The 23,235-nt window shown below is 42.1% G+C and overlaps 1 protein-coding gene across 9 annotated transcripts in view; it reads left to right on the forward strand.

Moving 5' to 3' along the window:
* The window catches only part of PDE1C (phosphodiesterase 1C), a 556,804-nt gene that overhangs the window by 261,042 nt on the left and 272,527 nt on the right, over window positions 1-23,235 (forward strand). For 3 of the 9 annotated variants that reach the window (XM_033428316.2, XM_033428317.2, XM_004269928.4), the window contains exon 1: window positions 22,028-22,541. The exons of 5 other annotated variants lie outside the window; for them this stretch is intronic. In XM_033428316.2, coding sequence (XP_033284207.1) covers window positions 22,441-22,541 — 101 coding nt within the window. In that variant the 5' untranslated portion in view covers window positions 22,028-22,440. Of the gene's footprint in view, window positions 1-22,025; window positions 22,542-23,235 lie in introns of those variants that run through there. One more of the 9 variants, XM_004269927.4, reaches the window with a different exon arrangement.

The following is a 23,235-nucleotide window of genomic DNA, read 5'->3' on the forward strand; positions in this document are numbered from 1 at the left end:
TTCTCTCTGCGTGGAGGGTAGGAAAAATGCTGCCAGGCAAAAGCAAAAACCGGAGTGGGTGATGGAGGAGTTTCCTGGGAGATATGGGGATATATGTATATGTATAGCTGATTCACTTTGATATAAAGCAGAAACTAACACACCATTGTAAAGAAATTATACTCCAATAAAGATGTTTAAAAAAAATGTGGGATATATTCACCATGGAACATTACTCAGCCGTAAAGAAGAATGAAATAATGCCAATTGCAGCAACATGGATGGACCTAGAGATTATCATATTAATAAGTGAAGCAAGTCAGACAGAGAAAGACAAATATCATATGATATGGCTTATATGTAGAATCTAAAAAATTATACAAATGAACTTATTTACAAAACAGAAATAGACTCACAGGCATAGAAAAAAACTTATGGTTATTAAAGGGGAAAGGGTGGGGGAGGGATAAATTAGGAGTTTGGTATTAAAATATACACACTACTATATATAAAATAGGTAACCAAGAAGGACCTACTGTATAGCACAGGCAACTATACTCAATATCTTATAATAACCTATAATGGAAAAGAATCTAAAAAAGAATATCTATATATATACACACATATGTATATATCACTTTGTTGTACACCTGAAACTAATAGAACATTGTAAATCAACTATATTTTAATAAAAATTGAAAAAAAATGCCAAAAAAGAGATTTACTCTCTTAGCAGTCCAACAGAGAGTAGCAGAGAGTAGGATAGTGGTTGCCAGGGGTGGGGGGGAAGGGGAAATGGGGAGATGCTGGTCAAAGGGTACAAAGTTTCAGCTATGCAGGATGAATAAGCTCTGGAGATCTAATGCACAGCATGACAACTGTAGTTAATAACACTGTATTGTGTACCTGAAATTTACCCTCAAGTGTTCTCACTGCAGGCTTCTTTTTATTCCAGCACCGCCACTGTCTGCAAGTGTGGCCTTGGGCTAGCGATCTCTACGGTACTCATTCTTGTTTGTACAGCTGCTTAAACATGGCTTGAAGTGATTGGTAACTGCAAAGTTCTGGTACCGTCATCAGAAGGCTTTGGGTCAGAGGGCTGTTAGTTGTTCAGACACAGAGAGTTAGCCTCCCAACTTATACAAAAACCCCGACGTCTGAGAGAACCCATAGTGGGGCAGGTCAGTGACAGCCTTCAGTTAAAATCCAGTTCTGCCCCTTACAGTGTGACCTTGGGCAAGTTAAGTGTCAGTGTGAGGGTTTCATGGGATATCATACTTGCAAAGAGGGAAGTACACACATACATACAATAGAGAGTAGCCATTATTATTACTATTATCAACTGTACTACTACTGTTACTGTTACTACGCATGTTGGGAGCAATATTTATGTCTGAGGAAAGAAGAGGGATTGGATAGGTCCTCTAGATATCATCCAGGGTTAAACCTGCCCTTTCAGTAACAGTGATGGCTTTGTCCACACGTGGCCTTTTAGAGCTGTATTTTGACCACTGCTCAATTACCCAGATAGCTGAAAAATGTCAGCCATGGGTCCCAATGCATTATTGATGTTGGCCCTTTTTCTTCCAGCTGCATTGCACGCTCCTTGTCTGCCGAGAACAGGAAGGGTATTCTCTCTCTCCTGTGTCCCTTGGAGGCAGGCCAGGGTGGAATCCTGCTCCAAAATGTTACTTCCCTCCAAAGGTGAAAAGCGTGAGTCACATCTGGTCGTCCCGGTGGGTGATTTCCGCGCAGCCTCTCCTCCGCGCAGCTTCTCTCCTGCACCATTTCACGGGTGATTAAAGGCAGGCCAGCGCACCCCGCTCCGCTGGAGTGAGGTCAGAGCCCGACTTCGACGATGCGAAGAGGGATTTTCCTCCCCTTTGCAAACACCGGGCGACGTCACGGAGCCTCGGGGGCGCTGTCAGTTGCGGCGGTGAAAGCGCAGGCTGACGGAATATTGATTCGGTGCGAGGGTTCGCAGCAGCTGGGACAAATGGGGCCTCCTCGCCGCTGCGGGGTTCCGGCCGCCTCTGCGACCCAACGACAAGAAAAGCGTGGCCGAGTGTTTGCAAATGCCAGGCGGGATGGGCTCAGCCAGCGGCACGAAATGACGCGAGCCAGGCTACAGCCAGGAAGCCCAGAATAATGCGTTCACGTGTACTTTTGCAGAGCAAGCTCAGATAAGCTCTCAAATGTAAGCACCTGCTTAATTGGTTTAAAAAAAGAGAGAAAGCCCAGTCACTACATTTTCAGAAGTCCTTTTGCCTTGAAATATTCCGTAGCTTTTTTAGGAGTGGTTTTTGTTCCTTCTTTCCTTTTTGTTTTTCTCCTTTCTTTTGTGTTATAAATGGTTTATGATGATGCATTTGTTAGTCGTGGCCTCCAGGGCTAGATAGTGACCGTGGAAGGTAGGCTGTCACTGAAATCCTAATCAAAATTTATAATCGAATTGAATGGTGTAAGTCTCCCTGCCAATATTCTAACATAAACACAGTTTCATTTTGATGGGAACGTTGTTTCTAAAAGCCAAAGTTATCAAATAAAACTCCCGAGGTTACCAGTAGTAAATGACCAGCCCTCTCAGCCCTCTGTCAATAAAACCTTAACCAAGTTTAGCTTTGCTATGGGAGGTGGAGGGGTTTTGAAAAGGTCATGCATTAAAATTTCCTCTCTGACCAGCTGGCTCTGGCACACACAGGCAGATAAATCCTGCAATAAATTAATAGGAAAAGTGGTCCCAAGTCTCAGGCAATGGTAGCATCTTGAGGAATTGCGTGGACCTGATCTGGCAGAAATGGTTGTTTTCTGGTGGATTGAATCATATACTATAGAATTGGAGTACATAAATGGGAAATTATTATGAACATTAAAATTCTGATCATTAAAATTCCAACCTCCACGGCAGATGAGACTGATTTCTGCACAGGATGCAGAGGGCACTTCTGTTATGTTGTATGCGTGAGTGAGGTGGGGAGTGATTTTCACGAATGCTCTCTGTGCTTGGGTGGGGAAAGGGAAGTATTAAATGAAGTCTTTCTTATTTAGAGACTAATTGATTCAGAAGGCTCTGTTTGGTTTGCCCATAGTGAAAGCAGAATGGCTTCTAATTGACTTACAATTGATCTTAATTGACTTGATTGGAGGTATTTTCAAGGACTCAGCACTCTTCCCTTTCAACGCTTTAGTTAAAATTCTCACGTGCCTCCTCAATCCCATTGAGGAGAGTAATTTTCATGTCTTCATTTACATTAGCCCAGGCTGTGGGGAAGTCACATAACCATATGTGTGAGGGTCCACCTGGTCCCATGGTGGTAATGGAGGCATCTAGCACTTTTAGAGTCTTTTGCTAATTTGCTTTGCGTGCTAACTACTTTTAGACTGTGTCCATAAGTTTCCATTCCTCTCCATAAACCAAGTCCCACTCCCTACTTATAGGAGTCTGTTTATATCTTAGAAGTAGAAATGTAAGCATATATCAACTTCTGATGGGTCTGACAATCTGTAAGTGTGAAGGATTATGGGCCAAATCAAGGTGCCTTCAGGGTCTTTTTTATTAGCCTGAATCTGTCAAAAGTGTGTGGGTGGAAGGCATTCATGGAGCTGTTGTTCTTAACTCTCCTGGGTCTTAAAAATCTTTTCACTTCTGAGAATCACAGGGACTAGAATGGACCATTTAGATGTACCCAAGGATAATTTTGAAAATACTGTCTGGAGTAGTTAATATCCCTCATTCCCCTTGCGTGCTGAATCACACAGAAAGTAACATTTCACTTCTCTGGAGGTACAGCTGCCAGATTATTGAAAGTTAACATTTTATGCACCAAAATGTAACCTGGGCAATGCTTTATTGCCTTTCCCTGGATAATCCCACATTGGCTTCTGGTCATGTTGAAGGTTCATTTGTTTCCATGTCTCGGGTTTGCTCTTTGAATATAGTTTATATGGCAGGAATCATCTTGGACCATAATGAAATAAATTTTACAGTCCTTGGAGAAGCCCATTTGGTCATTTGTCATTTGGTCTGTTACGCACTCGAGGGACAGTGATGAACAAGACAGTTGGGATCTCTGTCCTCCAGGAGAGTAGTCTAGTGAATCCTGTAGTAACCCTACCAACAGGGAAATTAGTTTATCATCAATGATGAATTAGTTCTGTATTGTGGATTTTGGATGCTGGAGCTCATGTGTCTAGAGTCTGTCCTCAGTTCAGGTCACTTCTTGAGATCATTCAGCATCTTTGATTAAGCCAGGGGACATTCTTGCTCCTTTCCGGCTATTCTTCACATAGCAACCAGAGTGATCCTTTATGAACACACAGCTCTTGTAATCCCTAATGATTTCCCATCGCACTTCAAGTGGAAGCTGGTCTGTAAATCTGCCCTCAAGTCTCTGCTGTGGCCCTAGCCCCCTGCGTCCTCCACCTAATCCCAGACCAGTCTTCCCTTTGCCGCATCCCTCCAGTCACAACTTGCCTCCTTCCAGTTCCTTCACCCCATCAAATGCTGCTTCCTGCCCCAGAATCTTTGCATTTGCTGTTCCCTTTTGTCGGAAATGCTTTTCTTCTGCTTATCACCTGGATGACTCCTTTACCTCCTTCAGGTCTTGGCTCAGATGTCACCTGCTCATGGAGGCCATCCCTGACCACCTAGGTGGAGTAAAGATGGCTGTAAAATCTGTGTCACTTCCACCCTCCCCTCTGCCTTGAGAGGTGGAGTTGATTTCTCCTGCCCTTGAATCAGAGCTAGGCCATGTGGTTGCTTTAATCAGCCAAATGCAGCAGAAATGATGCTGTGCCAGTTCTGGGCCTGGCTTCTACCTCCTCCCACTTAGAACGCTTGCTCTGGCAATGAACTTGCCATCTAAAGAAGTCTCAGCGTGGCCATCATCAAAAAGTCTACAGACAATAAATGCTGGCGAGGGTGTGGAGAAAAGGGAACCCTCTTGCACTGTTGGTGGGAATGTAAATTGATACAGCCACTATGGAGAACAGTATGGAGGTTCCTTAAAAAACTACAAATAGAACTACCATACGACCCAGCAATCCCACTACTGGGCATATACCCTGAGAAAACCATAATTCAAGAAGAGTCATGTACCACAATGTTCACTGCAGCTCTATTTACAATAGCTAGGACATGGAAGCAACCTAAGTGTCCATTGACAGATGAATGGATAAAGAAGACATGGCACACATATACAATGGAATATTACTCAGCCATAAAAAGAAATGAAATTGAGTTATTTGTAGTGAGGTGGATGGACCTAGAGTCTGTCATATAGAGTGAAGTAAGTCAGAAAGAGAAAAACAAATACCGTATGCTAACACATATATATGGAATTTAAGAAAAAAAAAAGGTTCTGAAGAGCCTAGGGGCAGGACAGGAATAAAGACGGAGACGTAGAGAATGGACTTGAGGACACGGGGAGGGGAAAGGGTAGGCTGGGACGAAGTGAGAGAGTGGCATGGACTTATAAATACTACCAAATATAAAATAGATAGCTAGTGGGAAGCAGCCGCATAGCACAGGGAGATCACCTCGGTGCTTTGTGACCATCCAGAGGGGTGGGATAGGGAGGGTGGGAGGGAGATGCAAGAGGGAGGAGATATGGGGATATATGTATATGTATAGCTGATTCACTTTGTTATAAAGCAGAAACTAACACGCCATTGTAAAGCAATTATACTCCAGTAAATATGTTAAAAAAAATTAAAAAAAAATAAGTCTCAACAAACCACACAGGAGACCATGTGGACAGAGGAGAGGGGAGGGAGGGGGGAAGGGAGAGAGAGGGAGGGGGGGAGGGGGAAGGGGGGAGAGAGAGTGAGATGTCCCTGCCAAGGCCCCAGACATGTGAGTGAAACCATATTGGTTATTCTAGCCCCAACAGACATCTGACTGCAACTGCATGAGAGACACCAAACAAGACCAGCAGAAGAACTTGCCTGGTCAACCCACAGAATCATGGGAGATAAAAGATGGTTTTGCTGTTGTTCTAAATTTTAGCCACTAAATCTTAGAGGGTCGTTTGTTACATAGCAATAGTTGGCTGAAATGCCCAACTTATTTATAAATAGGTCCCACCCCCATTGTTTTCTGTACTGGAGAAAACAGTTTCTGTTTATTTTCTTTTCAGCACTTTTCACAATTGATATTGATGTATTTATTGTTTTATAATCTGTTTAGCATCTGTTACCCTAATTAGACTGATGCTGCATGGTGCAGGCACTGGATTTTTTATTGACCACTGCATACCTACTATCACAGAGTGCCTGGCACATAGTAAGCACTAAGAAAAGGTTTGTTGAATGAATGAATGAATGAATTTAAAAGTTTCCAGTATTTATTTGTGAGATTGTCTCCCTCCACCCCCCACAACCCAAATACAGAGACAAGCATCTGCAAATCTTTTCTGGGGGCGGTTCAAAAACAATTTTTAAAATTTCTTTTTATCTTTCTTTATAAATCATACTTGTTAAATCACAATTCTACTTTGTATCCGCTACACACCTGCTCAGCAGATTTTATTGATTCCCTATTGGCAATAGCATAAAAAGACTACGCTTTCCTATGGCAGTTCAGGCCCACCTCAGTCTGCAGATCCAGCCTTTCTCCACTGTCCCTTTCTTGGCCCCCTTACACCCATCACTCCTGGTTATGACCTGAGCCACCACACACATTTCCACTTTCCTGGAGCCTCTCTTCCTCTAGTTTTTTCCTTCAGGAAACCTTTGCCAGTGGCCTGTGGTTTTAGTGGGCATTTCTTCTTCTCATCTGTGAACAAACCCTTGAATGAAATCCTCAGGTGGAAGCAGGAGCTGTTCTTGAGACCCGGGAAGGCAGTTCAGAGATAAAGGAGCCTTGGGCTGGGGGTATGGGGACATGGATTCTGGTCCTGGCTTTGCCAACATCAAGCGCTGGGCCATGTGCAGTTATCTAACCTGCTGGGGCTGCCCTTTTCTCTCAGTAGAATTCGGAGCTTAGGTAAAGGGATCGCTAAGTTCCCTTCAGCACTGAGGTTTTCCACGTTCAAATTTGCTTTCTAGTGACAGAAGAACAACCCGCTGATTTATGTGCATTTGGGGCAGAATTTGGCTGACTGCAGCATCAGCAGTTTTATGTGAACAAAATTTTCAATTTCATTAGTACAGCCAAGTTAATTTTGCTGGGTTGTCAATTTTTCTGAGAGGCAGAGTGACCACTGGGGCCAGGAGTCAGGAAAGCCTTGTGCTGTCGTGTTTCCCAGCCACTAGCTGGAGTGTAAGCCATCCAGAGGGCACCGAGAGTCCTCTTGGATCTCATCCACTTCCTTTCTAAACTGGGGATAAAAATAATATGTGTTTCATTCACTCTAGGGTTGTTCGGAGGGGCTAATGTGTGTAATATGGCAATGCTTTTAGAGGCCATTATCAAAAAATTATTGAAACACAAATTTTTTTTAAAGATTTGATGTAAGTTCATAATAATGCAATTGACAAGGAAATTTAGTTATTTCTGAGATATACATTTTAAAGTAATAACTAGAATTATGACTTATAACATACCTGAACATACAAAATTTTTAGAAATTTCATGTAATGTCTGAAACATTTGTATTAACATATTTCCATACAAATAACCTAAAGAAAGTTTAGTATTCATTGTTTTTGTTTGTTTTTTTGTACTGCAGGTTCTTATTAGTCATCAATTTTATACACATCAGTGTATACATGTCAATACCAATCGCCCAATACAGTACACCACAATCCCCACCCCACCATGGTTTTCCACGCTTGGTGTCCATACGTTTGTTCTCTACATCTGTGTCTCAACTTCTGCCCTGCAAACCAGTTCATCTGTACCATTTTTCTAGTTTCCACATACATGCGTTAATATATGATATTTCTTTTTCTCTTTCTGACTTACTTCACTCTGTAGGACAGTCTCTAGATCCATCCATGTCTCAACAAATGACTCAATTTCGTTCCATTTTTATGGATGAGTAATATTCCATTGTATATATGTACCACAACTTTATCCATTCGTCTGTCGATGGGCATTTAGGTTGCTTCCATGTCCTGGCAATTGTAAATAGTGCTGCAGTGAACATTGAGGTGCATGTGTCTTTTTGAATTATGGCTTTCTCAGGGTATATGCCCAGTAGTGGGATTGCTGGATCATATGGTAATCCTATTTTTAGTTTTTTAAGGAACCTCCATACTGTTCTCCATAGTGGCTGTATCAATTTACATTCCCACCAAAAGTGCAAGAGGGTTCCCTTTTCTCCACACCCTCTCCAGCATTTGTTGTTTGTAGATTTTCTGATGATGCCCATTCTAACTGGTGTGAGGTGGTACCTCATTGTAGTTTTGATTTGCATTTCTCTAATAATTAGTGATGTTGAGCAGCTTTTCATGTGCTTCTTGGCCATCTGTATCTCTTCTTTGGAGAAATGTCTATTTAGGTCTTCTGCCCATTTTGGGATTGGGTTGTTTGTTTCTTTAATATTGAGCTGCACGAGCTATTTATATAATTTGGAGATTAATCCTTTGTCTGTTTATTCATTTGCAAATATTTTCTCCCATTCTGAGGGTTGTCTTTTCGTCTTGTTCATGGTTTCCTTTGCTGTGCAAAAGCTTTGAAGTTTCATTAGGTCCCATTTGTTTATTTTTGTTTTTATTTCCATTGCTCTAGGAGGTGTATCAAAAAAGATTTTGCTGTGATTTATGTTAAAATGTGTTCTTCCTATGTTTTCCTCTAAGAGTTTTATAGTGTCCAGTTTTACATTTAGGTCTCAAATCCATTTTGAGTTTATTTTTGTGTATGGTGTTAGGGAGTATTCTAATTTCATTCTTTTACATGTAGCTGTCCAGTTTTCCCAGCACCACTTATTGAAGAGACTGTCTTTCCTCCATTGTATATCTTTGCCTCCTTTGTCATAGATTAGTGGACCATAGGTGCGTGGGTTTATCTCTGGGCTTTCTATCTTGTTCCATTGATCTATGTTTCTGTTTTTGTGCCAGTACCATATTGTCTTGATTACTGTAGCTTTATAGTATAGTCTGAAGTCAGGGAGTCTGATTCTTCCAGCTCCACTTTTGTCCCTCAAGACTGCTTCGGCTATATGGGGTCTTTTGTGTTTCCATACAAATTTTAAGATGACTTGTTCTAGTTCCGTAAAAAATGCCATTGGTAATTTGATAGGGAGTGCATTGAATCTGTAGATTGCTTTGGGTAGTATAGTCATTTTCACAATGCTGATTCTTCCAACCAAGGACATGGTATATCTCTCCATCTGTTTGTATCATCTTTAATTTCTTTCATCAGTGTCTTATAGTTTTCTGCATACAGGTCTTTTGTCTCACTAGGTAGGTTTATTCCTAGGTATTTTATTCTTTTGTTGCAATGGTAAATGAGAGTGTTTCCATAATTTCTCTTTCAGATTTTTCATCATTAGTGTATAGTAATGGAAGAGATTTCTGTGCATTAATTTTGTATCCTGCAACTTTACCAAATTCATTGATTAGCTCTAGTAGTTTTCTGGTGGCATTTTTAGGATTCTCTATGTATAGTATCATGTCATCTGCAGTGACAGTTTTACTTCTTCTTTTCCAATTTGTATTCCTTTCATTTCTTTTTCTTCTCTGTTTGCCATGGCTAGGACTTCCAAAACTATGTTGAATAATAGTGGTGAGAGTGGATATCCTTGTCTCGTTCCTGATCTTAGAGGAAATGCTTTCAGTTTTTCACCATTGAGAATGAGGTTTGCCATGGGTTTGTCATATATGGCCTTTATTATGTTGAGGTAGGTTCCCTCTATGCCCACTTTCTGGAGAGTTTTTATCATAAATGGGTGTTGAATTTTGTCAAAAGCTTTTTCTGCATCTATTGAGATGATCATATGGTTTTTCTTCTTCAATTTGTTAATATGGTTTATCACATTGATTGATTTGCATATATTGAAGAATCCTTGCATCCCTGGGATAAATTCCACTTGATCGTCGTGCATGATCCTTTTAATGTGTTGTTGGATTCTGTTTGCTAGTATTTTGTTGAGGATTTTTGCATCTATTTTCATCAGTGATATTGGTCTGTAATTTTCTTTTTTTGTAGTATCTTTGTCTTGTTTTGGTATCAGGGTGATGGTGGCCTCATAGAATGAGTTTGGGAGTGTTCCTTCCTCTGAAATTTTTTGGAAGAGTTTGAGAAGGATGGGTGTTAGCTCTTCTCTAAATGTTTGATAGAATTCACCTCTGAAGCCATCTGGTCCTGGACTTTTGTTTGTTGGAAGATTTTTAATCACAGTTTCAATTTCATTACTTGTGATTGGTCTGTTCATATTTTCTGTTTCTTCCTGGTTCAGTCTTGGAAGCTTATACCTTTCTAAGAATTTGTGCATTTCTTCCAGGTTGTCCATTTTTTTGTCATAGAATTGCTTGTAGTAGTCTCTTAGGATGCTTTGTATTTCTGCGGTGTCTGTTGTAACTTCTCCTTTTTCATTTCTAATTTTATTGATTTGAGTCCTGTCCCTCTTTTTCCTGATGAGTCTGGCTAATGGTTTATCAATTTTGTTTATCTTCTCAAAGAACCAGCTTTTAGTTTTATTGATCTTTGCTACTGTTTTTTTTTTTTGTTTCTATTTCATTTATTTCTGCTCTGATCTTTATGATTTCTTTCCTTCTGCTAACTTTGGGTTTTGTTTGTTCTTCTTTCTCTAGTTCCTTTAGGTGTAAGGTTAGATTGTTTATTTGAGATTTTTCTTGTTTCTTGAGGTAGGCTTTTATAGCTATAATTTTCCCTCTTAGAACTGCTTTTGCTGCATCCCATAGGTTTTGGATTGTCGTGTTTTCATTGTCATTTGTCTCTAGGTATTTTTTGATTTCCTCTTTGATTTCTTCAGTGACCTGTTGGTTATTTAGTAACATATTGTTTAGCCTCCATGTGTTTGTGTTTTTCCCATTTTTTTTCCTGTAACTGATTTCTAATCTCATAGTGTTGTGGTCAGAAAAGATGCTTGATATGATTTCAATTTTCTTAAATTTACCGAGGCTTGATTTGTGACCCAGGATGTGATCTATTCTGGAGAATGTTTCGTCCGCACTTGAGAAGAAAGTGCAATCTGCTGCTTTTGGATGGAATGTCCTATAAATATCAATTAAATCTATCTGGCCTATTGTGTCATTTAAAGCTTCTGTTTCCTTATGTATTTTCATTTTGTATGATCTGTCCATTGGTGTAAGTGAGGTGTTAAAGTCCCCCACTATTATTGTGTTACTGTTGATTTCCTCTTTTATAGCTATTAGCAGTTGCCTTATGTATTGAGGTGCTCCTATGTTGGGTGCATATATATTTATAATTGTTATGTCTTCTTCTTGGATTGATCCCTTGATCATTATGTAGTGTCCTTCCTTGTTTCTTGTAACATTCTTTATTTTAAAGTCTATTTTATCTGATATGAGTATAGCTACTCCAGCTTTCTTTTGATTTCCATTTGCATGGAATATCTTTTTCCATCCCCTCATTGTCAGTCTGTATGTGTCCCTAGGTCTGAAGTGGGTCTCTTGTAGATAGCATATATATGGGTCTTGTTTTTGTATCCATTCAGCAAGCCTGTGTCTTTTGGTTGGAGCATTTAATCCATTCACGTTTAAGGTAATTATCGATATATATGTTCCTATGACCATTTTCTTAATTGTTTTGGGTTTGTTTTTGTAGGTCCTTTTCTTCTCTTGTGTTTCCCACTTAGAGAAGTTCCTTTAGCATTTGTTGTAGAGCTGGTTTGGTGGTGCTGAATTCTCTTAGCTTTTGCTTGTCTGTAAAGCTTTTGAATTCTCTGTTGAATCTGAATGAGATCCTTGAAGGGTCGAGTAATCTTGGTTGTAGGTTCTTCCCTTTCATCACTTTATGTATATCATGCCACTCCCTTCTGGCTTGTAGAGTTTCTGCTGAGAAATCAGCTGTTAACCTTATGGGAGTTCCCTTGTGTGCTATTTGTCAGTTTTCCCTTGCTGCTTTCAATAATTTTTCTTTGTCTTTAATTTTTGCCAATTTGATTACTATGTGTCTCGGCGTGTTTCTCCTGTATGGAACTCGCTGCACTTCCTGGACTTTGGTGGCTATTTCCTTTCCCATGTTAGGGAAGTTTTTGACTATAATTTCTTCAGATATTTTCTCTGGTTCTTTCTCTCTCTCTTCTCCTTCTGGGACCCCTATAATGCGAATGTTGTTGCGTTTAATGTTGTCCCAGAAGCCTCTTAGGCTGTCTTCATTTCTTTTCATTCTTTTTTCTTTATTCTGTTCCGCAGCAGTGAATTCCACCATTCTGTCTTGCAGGTCACTTATCCGTTCTTCTGCCTCAGTTATTCTGCTATTGATTCCTTCTAGTGTAGTTTCCATTTCAGTTATTGTATTGTTCATCTCTGTTTGTTTGTTCTTTAATTCTTCTAGGTCTTTGTTAAACATTTCTTGCATCTTCTCGATCTTTGCCTCCATTGTTTTTCCGAGGTCCTGGATCATCTTCACTATCATTATTCTGAATTCTTTTTCTGGAAGGTTGCCTGTCTCCACTTCATGTAGTGTTTTTCTGAGGTTTTATCTTGTTCCTTCATCTAGTATATAGCCCTCTGCCTTTTCATCTTGTCTGTGTTTCTGTGAATGTGGTTTTTGTTCCACAGGCTGCAGGATTGTAGTTCTTGCTTCTGCTGTCTGCCCTCTGGTGGATGAGGTTATCTAAGAGACTTGATGGGAGGGACTGGTGGTGGGTAGAGCTGACTGTTGCTCTGGTGGGCAGAGCTCAGTAAAACTTTAATCCACTTGACTGTTGATGGTTGGGGCTGGGTTCTCTCCCTGTTTGTTGTTTGACCTGAGGCGACCCAACACAGGAGTCTTCCTGGGCTCTTTGGTGGAGCTAATGACAGACTCTGGGAGGGCTCACTGCCAAGGAGTACTTCTCAGAACTTCTGCTGCCAGTGTCCTTGTCCCCATGGTGAAACGGAGCCACCCCCTGCCTCTGTAGGAGACCCTCCAACGCTAGCAGGTAGGTCTGGTTCAGTCTCCCCCGGGGTCACTGCTCCTTCCACTGGGTCCCGATGTGCACACTACTTTGTGTGTGCCTCCAAGAGTGGAGTCTCTGTTCCCCCCCAGTCCTGTCGAAGTCCTGCAATCAGTTCCCACTAGGCTTCAAAGTCTGATTCTCTAGGAATTTCTCCTCCAGTTGCCTGACCCCCAGGTTGGGAAGCCTGATGTGGGGCTTAGAACCTTCACTCCAGTGGGTGGACTTCTGTGGTATAAGTGTTTGCCAGTCTGTGAGTCACCCACCCACCAGTTATGGGATTTGATTTTACTGTGATTGCGCCCCTCCTGCCGTCTCATCGTGGCTTCTCCTTTGTCTTTGGATGTGGGGTATCTTTTTTTGTGAGTTCCAGTGTCTTCCTGTCGATGATTGTCCAGAAGCTAGTTGTAATTCTGGTGTTTTCGCAAGAGGGAGTGAGAGCACGTCCTTCTACTCCGCCATCTTCAAAAGTAATCCCTTCAATGCTGAAACACAATTTTTGACTTATCTCTTTATCAGGATAATAAAGTCTCTATATTTATCTTGGGTGCTGTGCACGCCAAGGTTCCTGTACCATTTTCCATCTTCCCTTCCTTCATGTGCTGTTGGACGGGTAAGATGGGGGAGGAACTACTGTCTCACGAGAGCCTTCAGGGTTTAAGGCACTGGTCATACATGTTTTTCCAAAAAATTCCTTATAGTAGTCCTCTAAGGGAGGAGTTGTATTAGTTAGGATTCTCTTAGTCGTCAGTGACAGAAATCTGATTCACGCTAGTTTAAGTGAAAAAAAAAAATGGGGTGGGGTGGAGGAGATATTTATTTTGTTCATATAACTTAAAAGTCCATGGGTAGTTCTGGCTTCAGGAATAGCAGGATCAAGGGGCTCGAAAGACCTTTTCACATTTTTTTCTTTGTCTTTTTAGTTCTTCTGTCTGCTTTTCTCTGTTATCCCAGAGAAAAGACAAATAGACCTCCTCTCTCTTTCCCAGGGACCACATTGAATCTCCCATAAGGAACTGGTGTTGGATCTGCTTTAGTTACATGTCACCTTCAGACCAATCACTTTGTTCAGAGATAGGAGGTGGATGGCTCTGATTGGCCAACCTAGGCCATGTTTGTTATAGTCAAATCTAGCCAGGGGCTAGACTCCAGGTTTTCCTACAGCTTTTTTGGGTCAATGAAAAGCTTGGTTAGCTCAGATCAGGCTGAAGGTTTGAATCAGGGTATGTGAGAGCTGGGAAAAGATCCAGAGGTCACTGAGCCCAACCCAGCCATGGCCAGAGAAGAGAAGAGAAGCATCTTGTTCTGGGTCACAGGCGATTCAGTGCTACTCCTAGTCCTTTCCTTTTCCTGTATTTACCTCCACTGGAAGGGTTACATGAACTTCTCCTGTCAGAGTAACTGAAGGATCCTTCCAGAGGTAGGGGCAAAAACTGGATCACATGCAGGTTACATCAGACCACCTCTGAGCTGGGACTCCATCCTGTCTCTCCTCCCATCTCCTCTCCCTGCCTCGCTGGGCTACACTCTGGATAGTTGAGCCCCATTTCACATGGGGCTGAGAATAGGTCCTCAGGGCTTTGTCAGTCCACTGTCTCTTTTTGCATCTTTTTTTTTTTTTCCTGGTGGAGGTAGTTCCTAGTATAAGATCTGCCCCAAACTATGAAACCAAAAAGAGAAGACATCAAAGGGAAAAGCAGTGTGACTGTCACCAAAGAGGCCCCTTGCTGGAAAGAAACGCCCATGGGAGAGAAGAGCCTGTGATGACAGTGTGTCCTGGGGGCTGGCTCACACTTGGTGTGGGCAGGAAGGAGGGGCTGCTCTGCTTGATGGTGCTACTTCCAATGTCCTAAATGCTTCTCCAGAATTTTCCTGTCAAAAGACTCTAGATGACTCCATTGCCAAATTATGAAAAATGTGTCAAGGACACTGGCTTGCTTCATGGAGGTCAAAGCAAGCAATCATAATCTTGTAGCTAGAAGATGGGTGTTCATGGGAGATAATGCTGTGCTTTTTCTGATTTTGTCTGTTTTCTTTGTCTAGCTCTTCCTTGGTAAGCTGAGGAGCTTGTTTGCATTTGGTAGTTGGATTCCTCTTATGGAGCCCTGGTTATCATTTGCCCCATGGTTGTTGCATGGTCCTGAGGCAGGTTCCCTGAGCTGACCTCAGTATATGATGCATATTCAGGCAGCAGGTACCCTCCACATGTGACCATGCTTCCCTCTGCCTAGAGCCACCCATAGCTCCCTATGATCTGCAGAAGAGAGCCCAAACTTCTTCCATGATCACACAGGTCTGGCTGACACTGCCAGCATTTTTCTCCTGTTCTTCTTAGTCATGCACTTATAGTCAAGCCACAAAATTGTTTGTGGGTCACTGGCCACTCCACCCCTTCTCAGGCTTCTGTGTATCTTCCCATACAGTTCCATCTTTCTAGAATCACCTGCCTCCACCGACCTTCCACCTTCAAGATCCAGTTCAGATATTATCTCCACTACGTAGCTACTGTAATTCCCCCGCAGTTTTCGGGACCCCTCATATGTGCTCCTGCAGCTCCACCCTCTCTGTTATATACCTTTTAATTTGTCTTTTTATGTGTCTGTAGGGAAGAGATAATAACAAAGGGAAAAGAACTTTGCACTATGGTCTTGGTTTAAAACCTGGCTTTGCCATTTTAGCAGTACGTCTTTGCAAAATTGATCTGACTTTTGGGTGCCTCTTCTGTCTTTACTTGTAAATGGACATAATGAATTCTTCTGAAGTGTTTTGTTGAGGGTGAAAACGAACCAACCTGTGATGTGCTTTTAGCATGGTGCTTGGCACATGGTAGTTCTCAATAGCCAGTAAGGGTAGTGGTTGTTTTTATTGCAGTTATTATTGAATTGTGACATTGTAGTGATGAAAGGGAACTGAGGGGTCATTCTCATGCCTGTGAAGCCTGATTTCTGCTCCCTTGTCTGATAGTCATGCAGCTTCTCCTTGAACTCTGCCATGCACAGGGAGTTCACTTTCCTTCTGATCTTCTGATAGTTAATGCTGATTATGCAGAGGTTTGATAGTACTTAGGCTAAGTTACTCTTTGTCTGTTTGGGGCACTATTTTACTTTATTTTTTTCTTGAACCAAAGGTTTTATTTATTTATTTTTGTTTTTAGTTTTTATACAATTTTAAAGGTTATACTCCACTTCACAGTTATTACAAAGTATTGGCTATATTCCGTGTGTTGTACAATGCATCTCTGTAGCCTATCTTACACTCAATAGTTTGCATTCCCCCTCCCCCATCCCTATATTGCCTCTCCCCACCTCTCCCCACTAGTAACCACTAGTTTTTTCTCTATATCTGTGAGTCTGCTTCTTTTTTGTTTTATTCACTAGTTTCTTGTATTTTTTTAGGTTCCACATATAAGAGAGATCATACAGTATTTGTCTTTCTCGTGTGACTTATTTCACTTAGCATAGTGCCCTCCAAGTCCATCCATATTGGTGCAAATGGCAAAATTTCATTCTTTTTTATGGCTGAGTAGTATTCCATTGTGTATATGGAATATACACATCTTCTTTAGACATTCATCTGTTGATGGACACTTAGGTTGCTTCATACCTTGGTAATTGTAAATAATGCTGTTATGAACATTGGGTGCCCATATCTTCTCTTTCTTTTTTTTTGGCCGTGCTGTGCAGTTTGTGGGGTCTGAGTTCCCTAACCAGGGATCAAACCCATACTTCCTGCAGTGGAAGTGCCCAGTCCTAACCACTGGACCACCAGGGAAGTCCCCATGCACATATCTTTTCGAATTAGTGTTTTTATTTTTTTTCTGATACATAGTGAGGAGTAGACTTGCTGGGTCATATGGTAGTTCTATTTTTAGTTTTTCGAGAAATTTCCGTAATGTTTTCCACAGTGGCTGCACCAATTTACATACCCACAAACAGTGTACAAAGATTCCCTTTTCTCCACATCCTCGCCAACATTTGTTATTTGTGTTCTTTTTGATGATAGCCATTCTGACAGGTGTGAGGTGATATCTCATTGTGGTTTTGATTTGAATTTCCTTCATGACTAGTGATGTTGAGCATCTTTTCATGTGCCTGTTGGCCATCTGCATTTCCTCTTTGAAAAAATGTCAATTCAGTTTTTCTGCCCATTTTTTAATTGGGTTGTTTGTTTTTTTGATGTTGAGTTATATGAACTGTTTATATATGTTGGATATTAATCTCTTATTGGTCATATCATTTGCAAATATTTTCTCCCATTCAGTAGGTTGTCTTTTCATTTTGTCAATGGTTTCCTTTGCTGTGCAAAAGCTTTTAAGTTTGATTAGGTCCTGTTTGTTTATTTTGCTTTTTTTCCCTTTATTTTAGGAGACGGATCCAAAAAATATTTCTATGATTTATGTCAACGAGTGTTCTGCCTGTGCTTTCCTCTAGAGTTTTATAGTATCCAATCTTAAATTTAGGTCTTTAATCCATTTTGAGTTTATTTTTGTATACAGTGTTAGAGAATGTTCTAATTTCATTTTTTAACATGTAGCTGTCCAGTTTTCCCAGCACCACTTATTGATGAGACTGTCTTTTCTCCATTGTATATTCTTGCCTCCTTTGTTTAGATTAATTGACCGTTAGTTCGTGGGTTTATTTCTGGGCTCTTTATCCTGTTCCATTGATTTCTGTGTCTATTTTTGTGCCAGTACTATACTGTTTTGATTACTGTGGCTTTGTAGTACTGTGTGAAGTCAGGGAGCATGATTCCTCTAGCTCTGTTCTTCTTTCTCAAGATTTTGGCTATTCAGGGTCTTTTGTGTTTCCATACAAATTGTGAAATTTTTTGTTCTGTGAAAAATGCCATTGGTAGTTTGATAGGGATTGCATTGAATCTGTAGATTGCTTTGGGTAGTATAGTCATTTTCACAATGTTGATTCTTCCAATCCAAGAGATTATTTTAACGACTTGTTTTGGGGATACAAGACAGAAGTATGATCCCCAAATGGAGTTTGGCATGTGGGATCTTCCCGGACCGGGGCACGAACCTGTGTCCCCTGCATCGGCAGGCAGACTCTCAACCACTGCACCACCAGGGAAGCCCATTAGTGGGATTTTGATCAAGTCAGAGAAAAGCAAATTTTGAAAGAAAAAGGAAAAGAATAGCCTTTCACTTTAAGTAAGCTAATCAGAGAAAGAGAACCAAAAATAGTCTTTAAAAATGTTTGTAAAACATGATTTTGTTTCATTTTAGAAAACTTAAAAAGTAAACATGTATGAGAAAGTTAATAAGGATATAACTTTTCTTTATTTTAGAGCCATAGTAGTTTTTGGAGCTGGAGGAACCTTAAAGATAATCTAATTTAGACCTCTTCGAATTTCTTAAGCAACAGAATATTTTACTTCAAATTAACATCTTATAAGGGATTCTAATGCCTACCTCAGATTTTAAAAGTAAAGAAAGAGATGCTCTGGTTGAATGAGGAAGTGGAGTACTTAGTTCTCAGGGTCAGAGTCCACCTCTGCCTTCTCCATATCCCATCTCTGAGTGACCAGTGCTCCCACTTCACAGATGAGAACACTGAGGCCAAAGTACCACAAAACACCACGGGATTCCTTGCTTCTCATTCAGGGTTCTTTCTAAACTACATTAGGAAGAGTTTGCCTTTTCTCCACCAACAAAATATTACTACTTTTAGATACACCATGTTATTATGTCATATGGTCAGCTTATTTTTGTTAAAGGAGGCAAGAATATCCAATGAAGAAAAGACAGCCTCTTCAATAAGTGGTGCTGGGAAAACTGGACAGCTGCATGTAAAAGAATGAAATTAGAACACTCCCTAACACCACACACAAAAATAAGCTCAAAATGGATTAAAGACCTAAATGTAAGGCCAGAAACTATCAAACTCTTAGAGGAAAACATAGGCAGAACACTCTATGACATAAATCACAGCAAGATCCTTTTTGACCCACCTCCTAGAGTAATGGAAATAAAAACAAAAATAAACAAATGGGACCTAATGAAACTTCAAAGCTTTTGCACAGCAAAGGAAACCATAAACAAGAGGAAAAGACAACCTTCAGAATGGGAGAAAATATTTGCAAACAAATCAATGGACAAAGGATTACTCTCCAAAATATACAAGCAGCTCATGTAGCTCAATATCAAGAAAACAAACAACCCAATCAAAAAATGGGCAGAAGACCCTAAATAGACATTTCTCCAAAGAAGACAAACAGATGGCCAAGAGGCACATGAAAAGCTGCTCAATATCACTAATCATTAGAGAAATGCAAATCAAAACTACAATGAGGTATCATCTCACATGGTTTAGAATGGGCATCATCAGAAAATCTACAAACAACAAATGCTGGAAAGAGTGTGGAGAAAAGGGAACCCCCCTGCACTGTTGGTGGGAATGTAAATTGATACAGCCACTATGGAGAACAGTATGGAGGTTCCTTAAAAAACTAAAACTAGAACTACCATATGACCCAGCAATCCTACTACTGGGCATATACCCTGAGAAAACCATAATTCAAAAAGAATGATGTACCACAATGTTCATTGCAGCTCTGTTTACAATTGCCAGGACATGGAAGCAACCTAAGTGTCCATCGACAGATGAATGGATAAGGAAGATGTGGCACATATATACAATGGAATATTACTCAGCCATAAAAAGAAAAAGAAATTGAGTTATTTGTAGTGGTGGATGGACCTAGAGTCTGTCATACAGAGTGAAGTAAGTCAGAAAGAGAAAAACAAATACCATATGCTAACACATATATATGGAATCAAAAAAAAAAAAGGTTCTGAAGAACCTAGGGGCAGGACAGGAATAAAGACGCAGACGTAGAGAATGGACTTGAGGACACAGGGAGGGGGAAGGGTAAGCTGGGACGAAGTGAGAGAGTGTCATGGACATATAAATACTACCAGATGTAAAATAGATAGCTAGTGGAAAGCAGCCACATAGCACAGGGAGATCAGCTTGGTGCTTTGTGACCACCTAGAGGGGTGGGATAGGGAGGGTGGGAGGGAGATGCAAGAGGGAGGAGATGTGGGGATATATGTATATGTATAGCTGATTCACTTTGTTATAAAGCAGAAACTAACCCACCATTGTAAAGCAATTATACTCCAATAAAGATGTTAAAAAATAAAATAATATAAAATAATCTCTTAAAGTCCAATTCCATGAAGTCACAGTTTTGCATTGGGTGACATTGGGTTGGTAAATTGGTTTCCTCAGGTAAACAAATTTTATCGTAAGATGTTGACTGCTTAATGCTGTCTTTGCTTGAGAGTAATGCTTTAACTCACTGGAACTGTATGTGCTTCCAGAAAATTCTTAAGGACTGACTTTAATGAGATGACTTCAGCTTGTGTAGTAGGTGAGTGTTTAAGTTCTTTTCAATCAAAAAGGTCTGTCATCTCACGTTGAGGCAGGTACCTTCTCCAGTGCAATGAATGGGGCTAACCATGCCATCCTCATCACTCTCATCTCTAATTTCTGGAAAGTAAATGCCCACTTCCAAATGGATGAGCATTTAGGATTTAAACACTGCTTTAAAAATTTCTTTATCAAGGCCACTTGAATGGAACTTTACTTGAGCAATGGAGAAAAACTAGTTCTCACCTTTAAGTTTATCTGAATTTTGAGAAGCAGGCAAGTATCTGATGGATAGAATAAGAATGCTGGGAGTGTGACTGAATCATTAACTGCCAATGAGGGACAATACCATTATAGGGCAAGCTGCGTCCTGAATCTCAGGAGCCCTGAGTCCCAGGTTTGAAATGGCCGCTGGGAAGTGGGAAGTGGTGGTTGGCTGCATCTGGAAGGGAGCTTGACCACCAGTTCCTGTGATGTCTGGGCCTCAGTCAGCTTGAGCCAGGATCTTTTCTTTCTTTTCTTTTTCTGTCTTTGGTCTTTCTTTTAATCCCACCTCTCTCCTCCCCTCTTAACTGCATTACCTGGTCCCACTCTGCCTGAGCATTACACTTTATTGACATTGTGAGTGACCCAGGGGGACGCGGATACTGAGTTGTAGCCTCGTGGAGCTGAAACTCCTCTCCAGTGTCAACATCTGCCCAGGGACCCTTTGAGGAGTCTGTCATGAATCAGTGGAAACTCCAACTTCCTTACTTTTGTTTATATTTTCCTTTTTTCACACCATTTTGGGGGGAGAGAGACAGACAGAGAGAGAGAGAGAGGACAGAGAGAGAGAGAGAGAGGGAGGGAGGGAGAGAGAGAGAGAGGGAAGGAGAGAGAGAGAGAGGGAGGGAGAGAGAGAGAGAGGACAGAGAGAGAGAGGTGACTCCCATTAGCAAGAACATATCGGGACTTTCTAAGTGCGATGTGTGGTTACTTTAGTCCCTGTCAACTGCTTTAATATTTCAAAATGGAACCGCCTCTCTGGCGGGCGTGGAAGTGAGCGCTGTGAATGAAAGCTCCAAGCACAAACTCCGCGGAACCTCGCCGTGGCTGTTTGCCCCACCGGCCCCCTGGGAGGACACGGACCTCGGTTCCCTGGGATTTCCGCGAGCGGTGCCGTGCTATTCATTTTGTGCGGGCTTCGGGAGCCATCGGCGCGCCGGGGCTGGGGGCCTTGCGCTACGGCGGGCCGCCCTGGCGCGCGCGGGTCTCCGGGTGCGGGGCTGGAGCCCGGCAAGCGTGTGCCCTGCCGCCGGCGGTGCCCGGCGCGCCCCTCTCTCCGCGCCCGCGGGTGTCAGACCAGACGCCGGTCCCGGCGCGCTCGCAGACGACTCTTCTCAGTTGTCAGTTTTCTCGCTTGTCAGCAGAGCTGCTGGTAAGTGACAGAAAACAGAGAGGGGGCGGGACGGCAGCGTGGCTGGGGAGAGAGCGAGCGGGAGGGGGAGCCGCGGGGCGCCCCAGGGCAGGGGGTGCGGGTGGAGCCTGGGTGCACGGCTTCCGGGTCGGACCGCCCAGCCCCGGACCGCCCAGCCCCGCGTCGGCTCCCCCTAGGCTCACCCCCCTCCTCGGTCTCCCCTTCTCACTTTCTCCCTCCTCGCCACCTCTCCTCCCCACTCGGTCCTCCCTTTCCCCCCCTGCAGTCCTTCAGCTGCCAAACTGTTCTCTTCCTTGGCTTTGTTTGAGAAAAAAAAAAAAAAAAAGAACCCGAATAGGTCTGAGGTGTTTTCTCCTAAATCAGGAGCACAATTCCTACCCTTGGCATTAGCCCAGGAGCATGGCTGGTTCCCGCAGCTGCCTCCGGGGAGCACCTGGGTCCGGGGTCGCCGGCCCTCCGGGCCCGCCTTAAGCCATGATTTGGGGGTCGCAGAAGGGGGAGCGCACGCAGAAAGTGACAGGCAGACGCGCTCGCCACCTGACTGGGGCTCGAGGGCAGGGCTGGGCAAAGAGGCGGGAGAGGAGAGCCCAAAGTCTCTCAGCCTCACTACCAGTGATAACCTGCAGCTATGGAGTCGCCAACCAAGGAGATTGAAGAATTTGAGAGCAACTCTCTGAAATACCTGCAACCAGAACAGATCGAGAAAATCTGGCTTCGGCTCCGAGGGCTGTAAGTAGATCTGTTTACTTCTTTCGCCCTATTTCCCTCTCATCAGTATTTTACTACACAGCCACAGTCACGACTGCTCACCCCAATTCCTGCATGACCCTTCAAAATACAACGCTAGAGGTTCCACAACCGCTTCTCTGTTGATTACAGTCACTGCTACCTTCCTTTCAATAGCGAGACTTGTCTTTCTGAGTGCTTCGGAATGCCTTGCTGTTTCCAAGTCATGCTTTCTTTGGGGAAGAGGAGATGTCCTTAGATTTCAGTTATAGTAGCTCAGTATTCATGGAGATATTTCTGTTTGTTTGTTTGTTGTCAGGGGAGAAAAGTTTGGGGACTCAGGTCACAGACTTTTAATCAAAGGAAGAGTTAGTCTCTGTAGAATGCTTGCAGACACCTTGGCAGGTGGTCCAAGAACTTACCAACAGTTCAAATTCAGCATGCATTCTGCCTGTTAGATTTTCCTCTCCCTCTCCCTAGCCTACTTCAACTTCTGATATTTTCTTAGGATTCTTTCTAGCAGGAAAAGAGTTACTGAAAGGAAGGACTATTTTTGGAGAAAGTAGGGTTCAGAACCAATATTGGAGTTTCCTAGTAATATTTGAACAGTGAAATAGGGCATTTGCTTTCAATACAGTGACCAGAATTCTAGTTGGACTGGTGAACAGGGATCTCTGAATTTCATCCACTTCATTGG

This window comes from Orcinus orca, chromosome 9 (genome assembly GCF_937001465.1).
Source record: "Orcinus orca chromosome 9, mOrcOrc1.1, whole genome shotgun sequence".
Lineage (NCBI taxonomy): Eukaryota > Metazoa > Chordata > Mammalia > Artiodactyla > Delphinidae > Orcinus > Orcinus orca.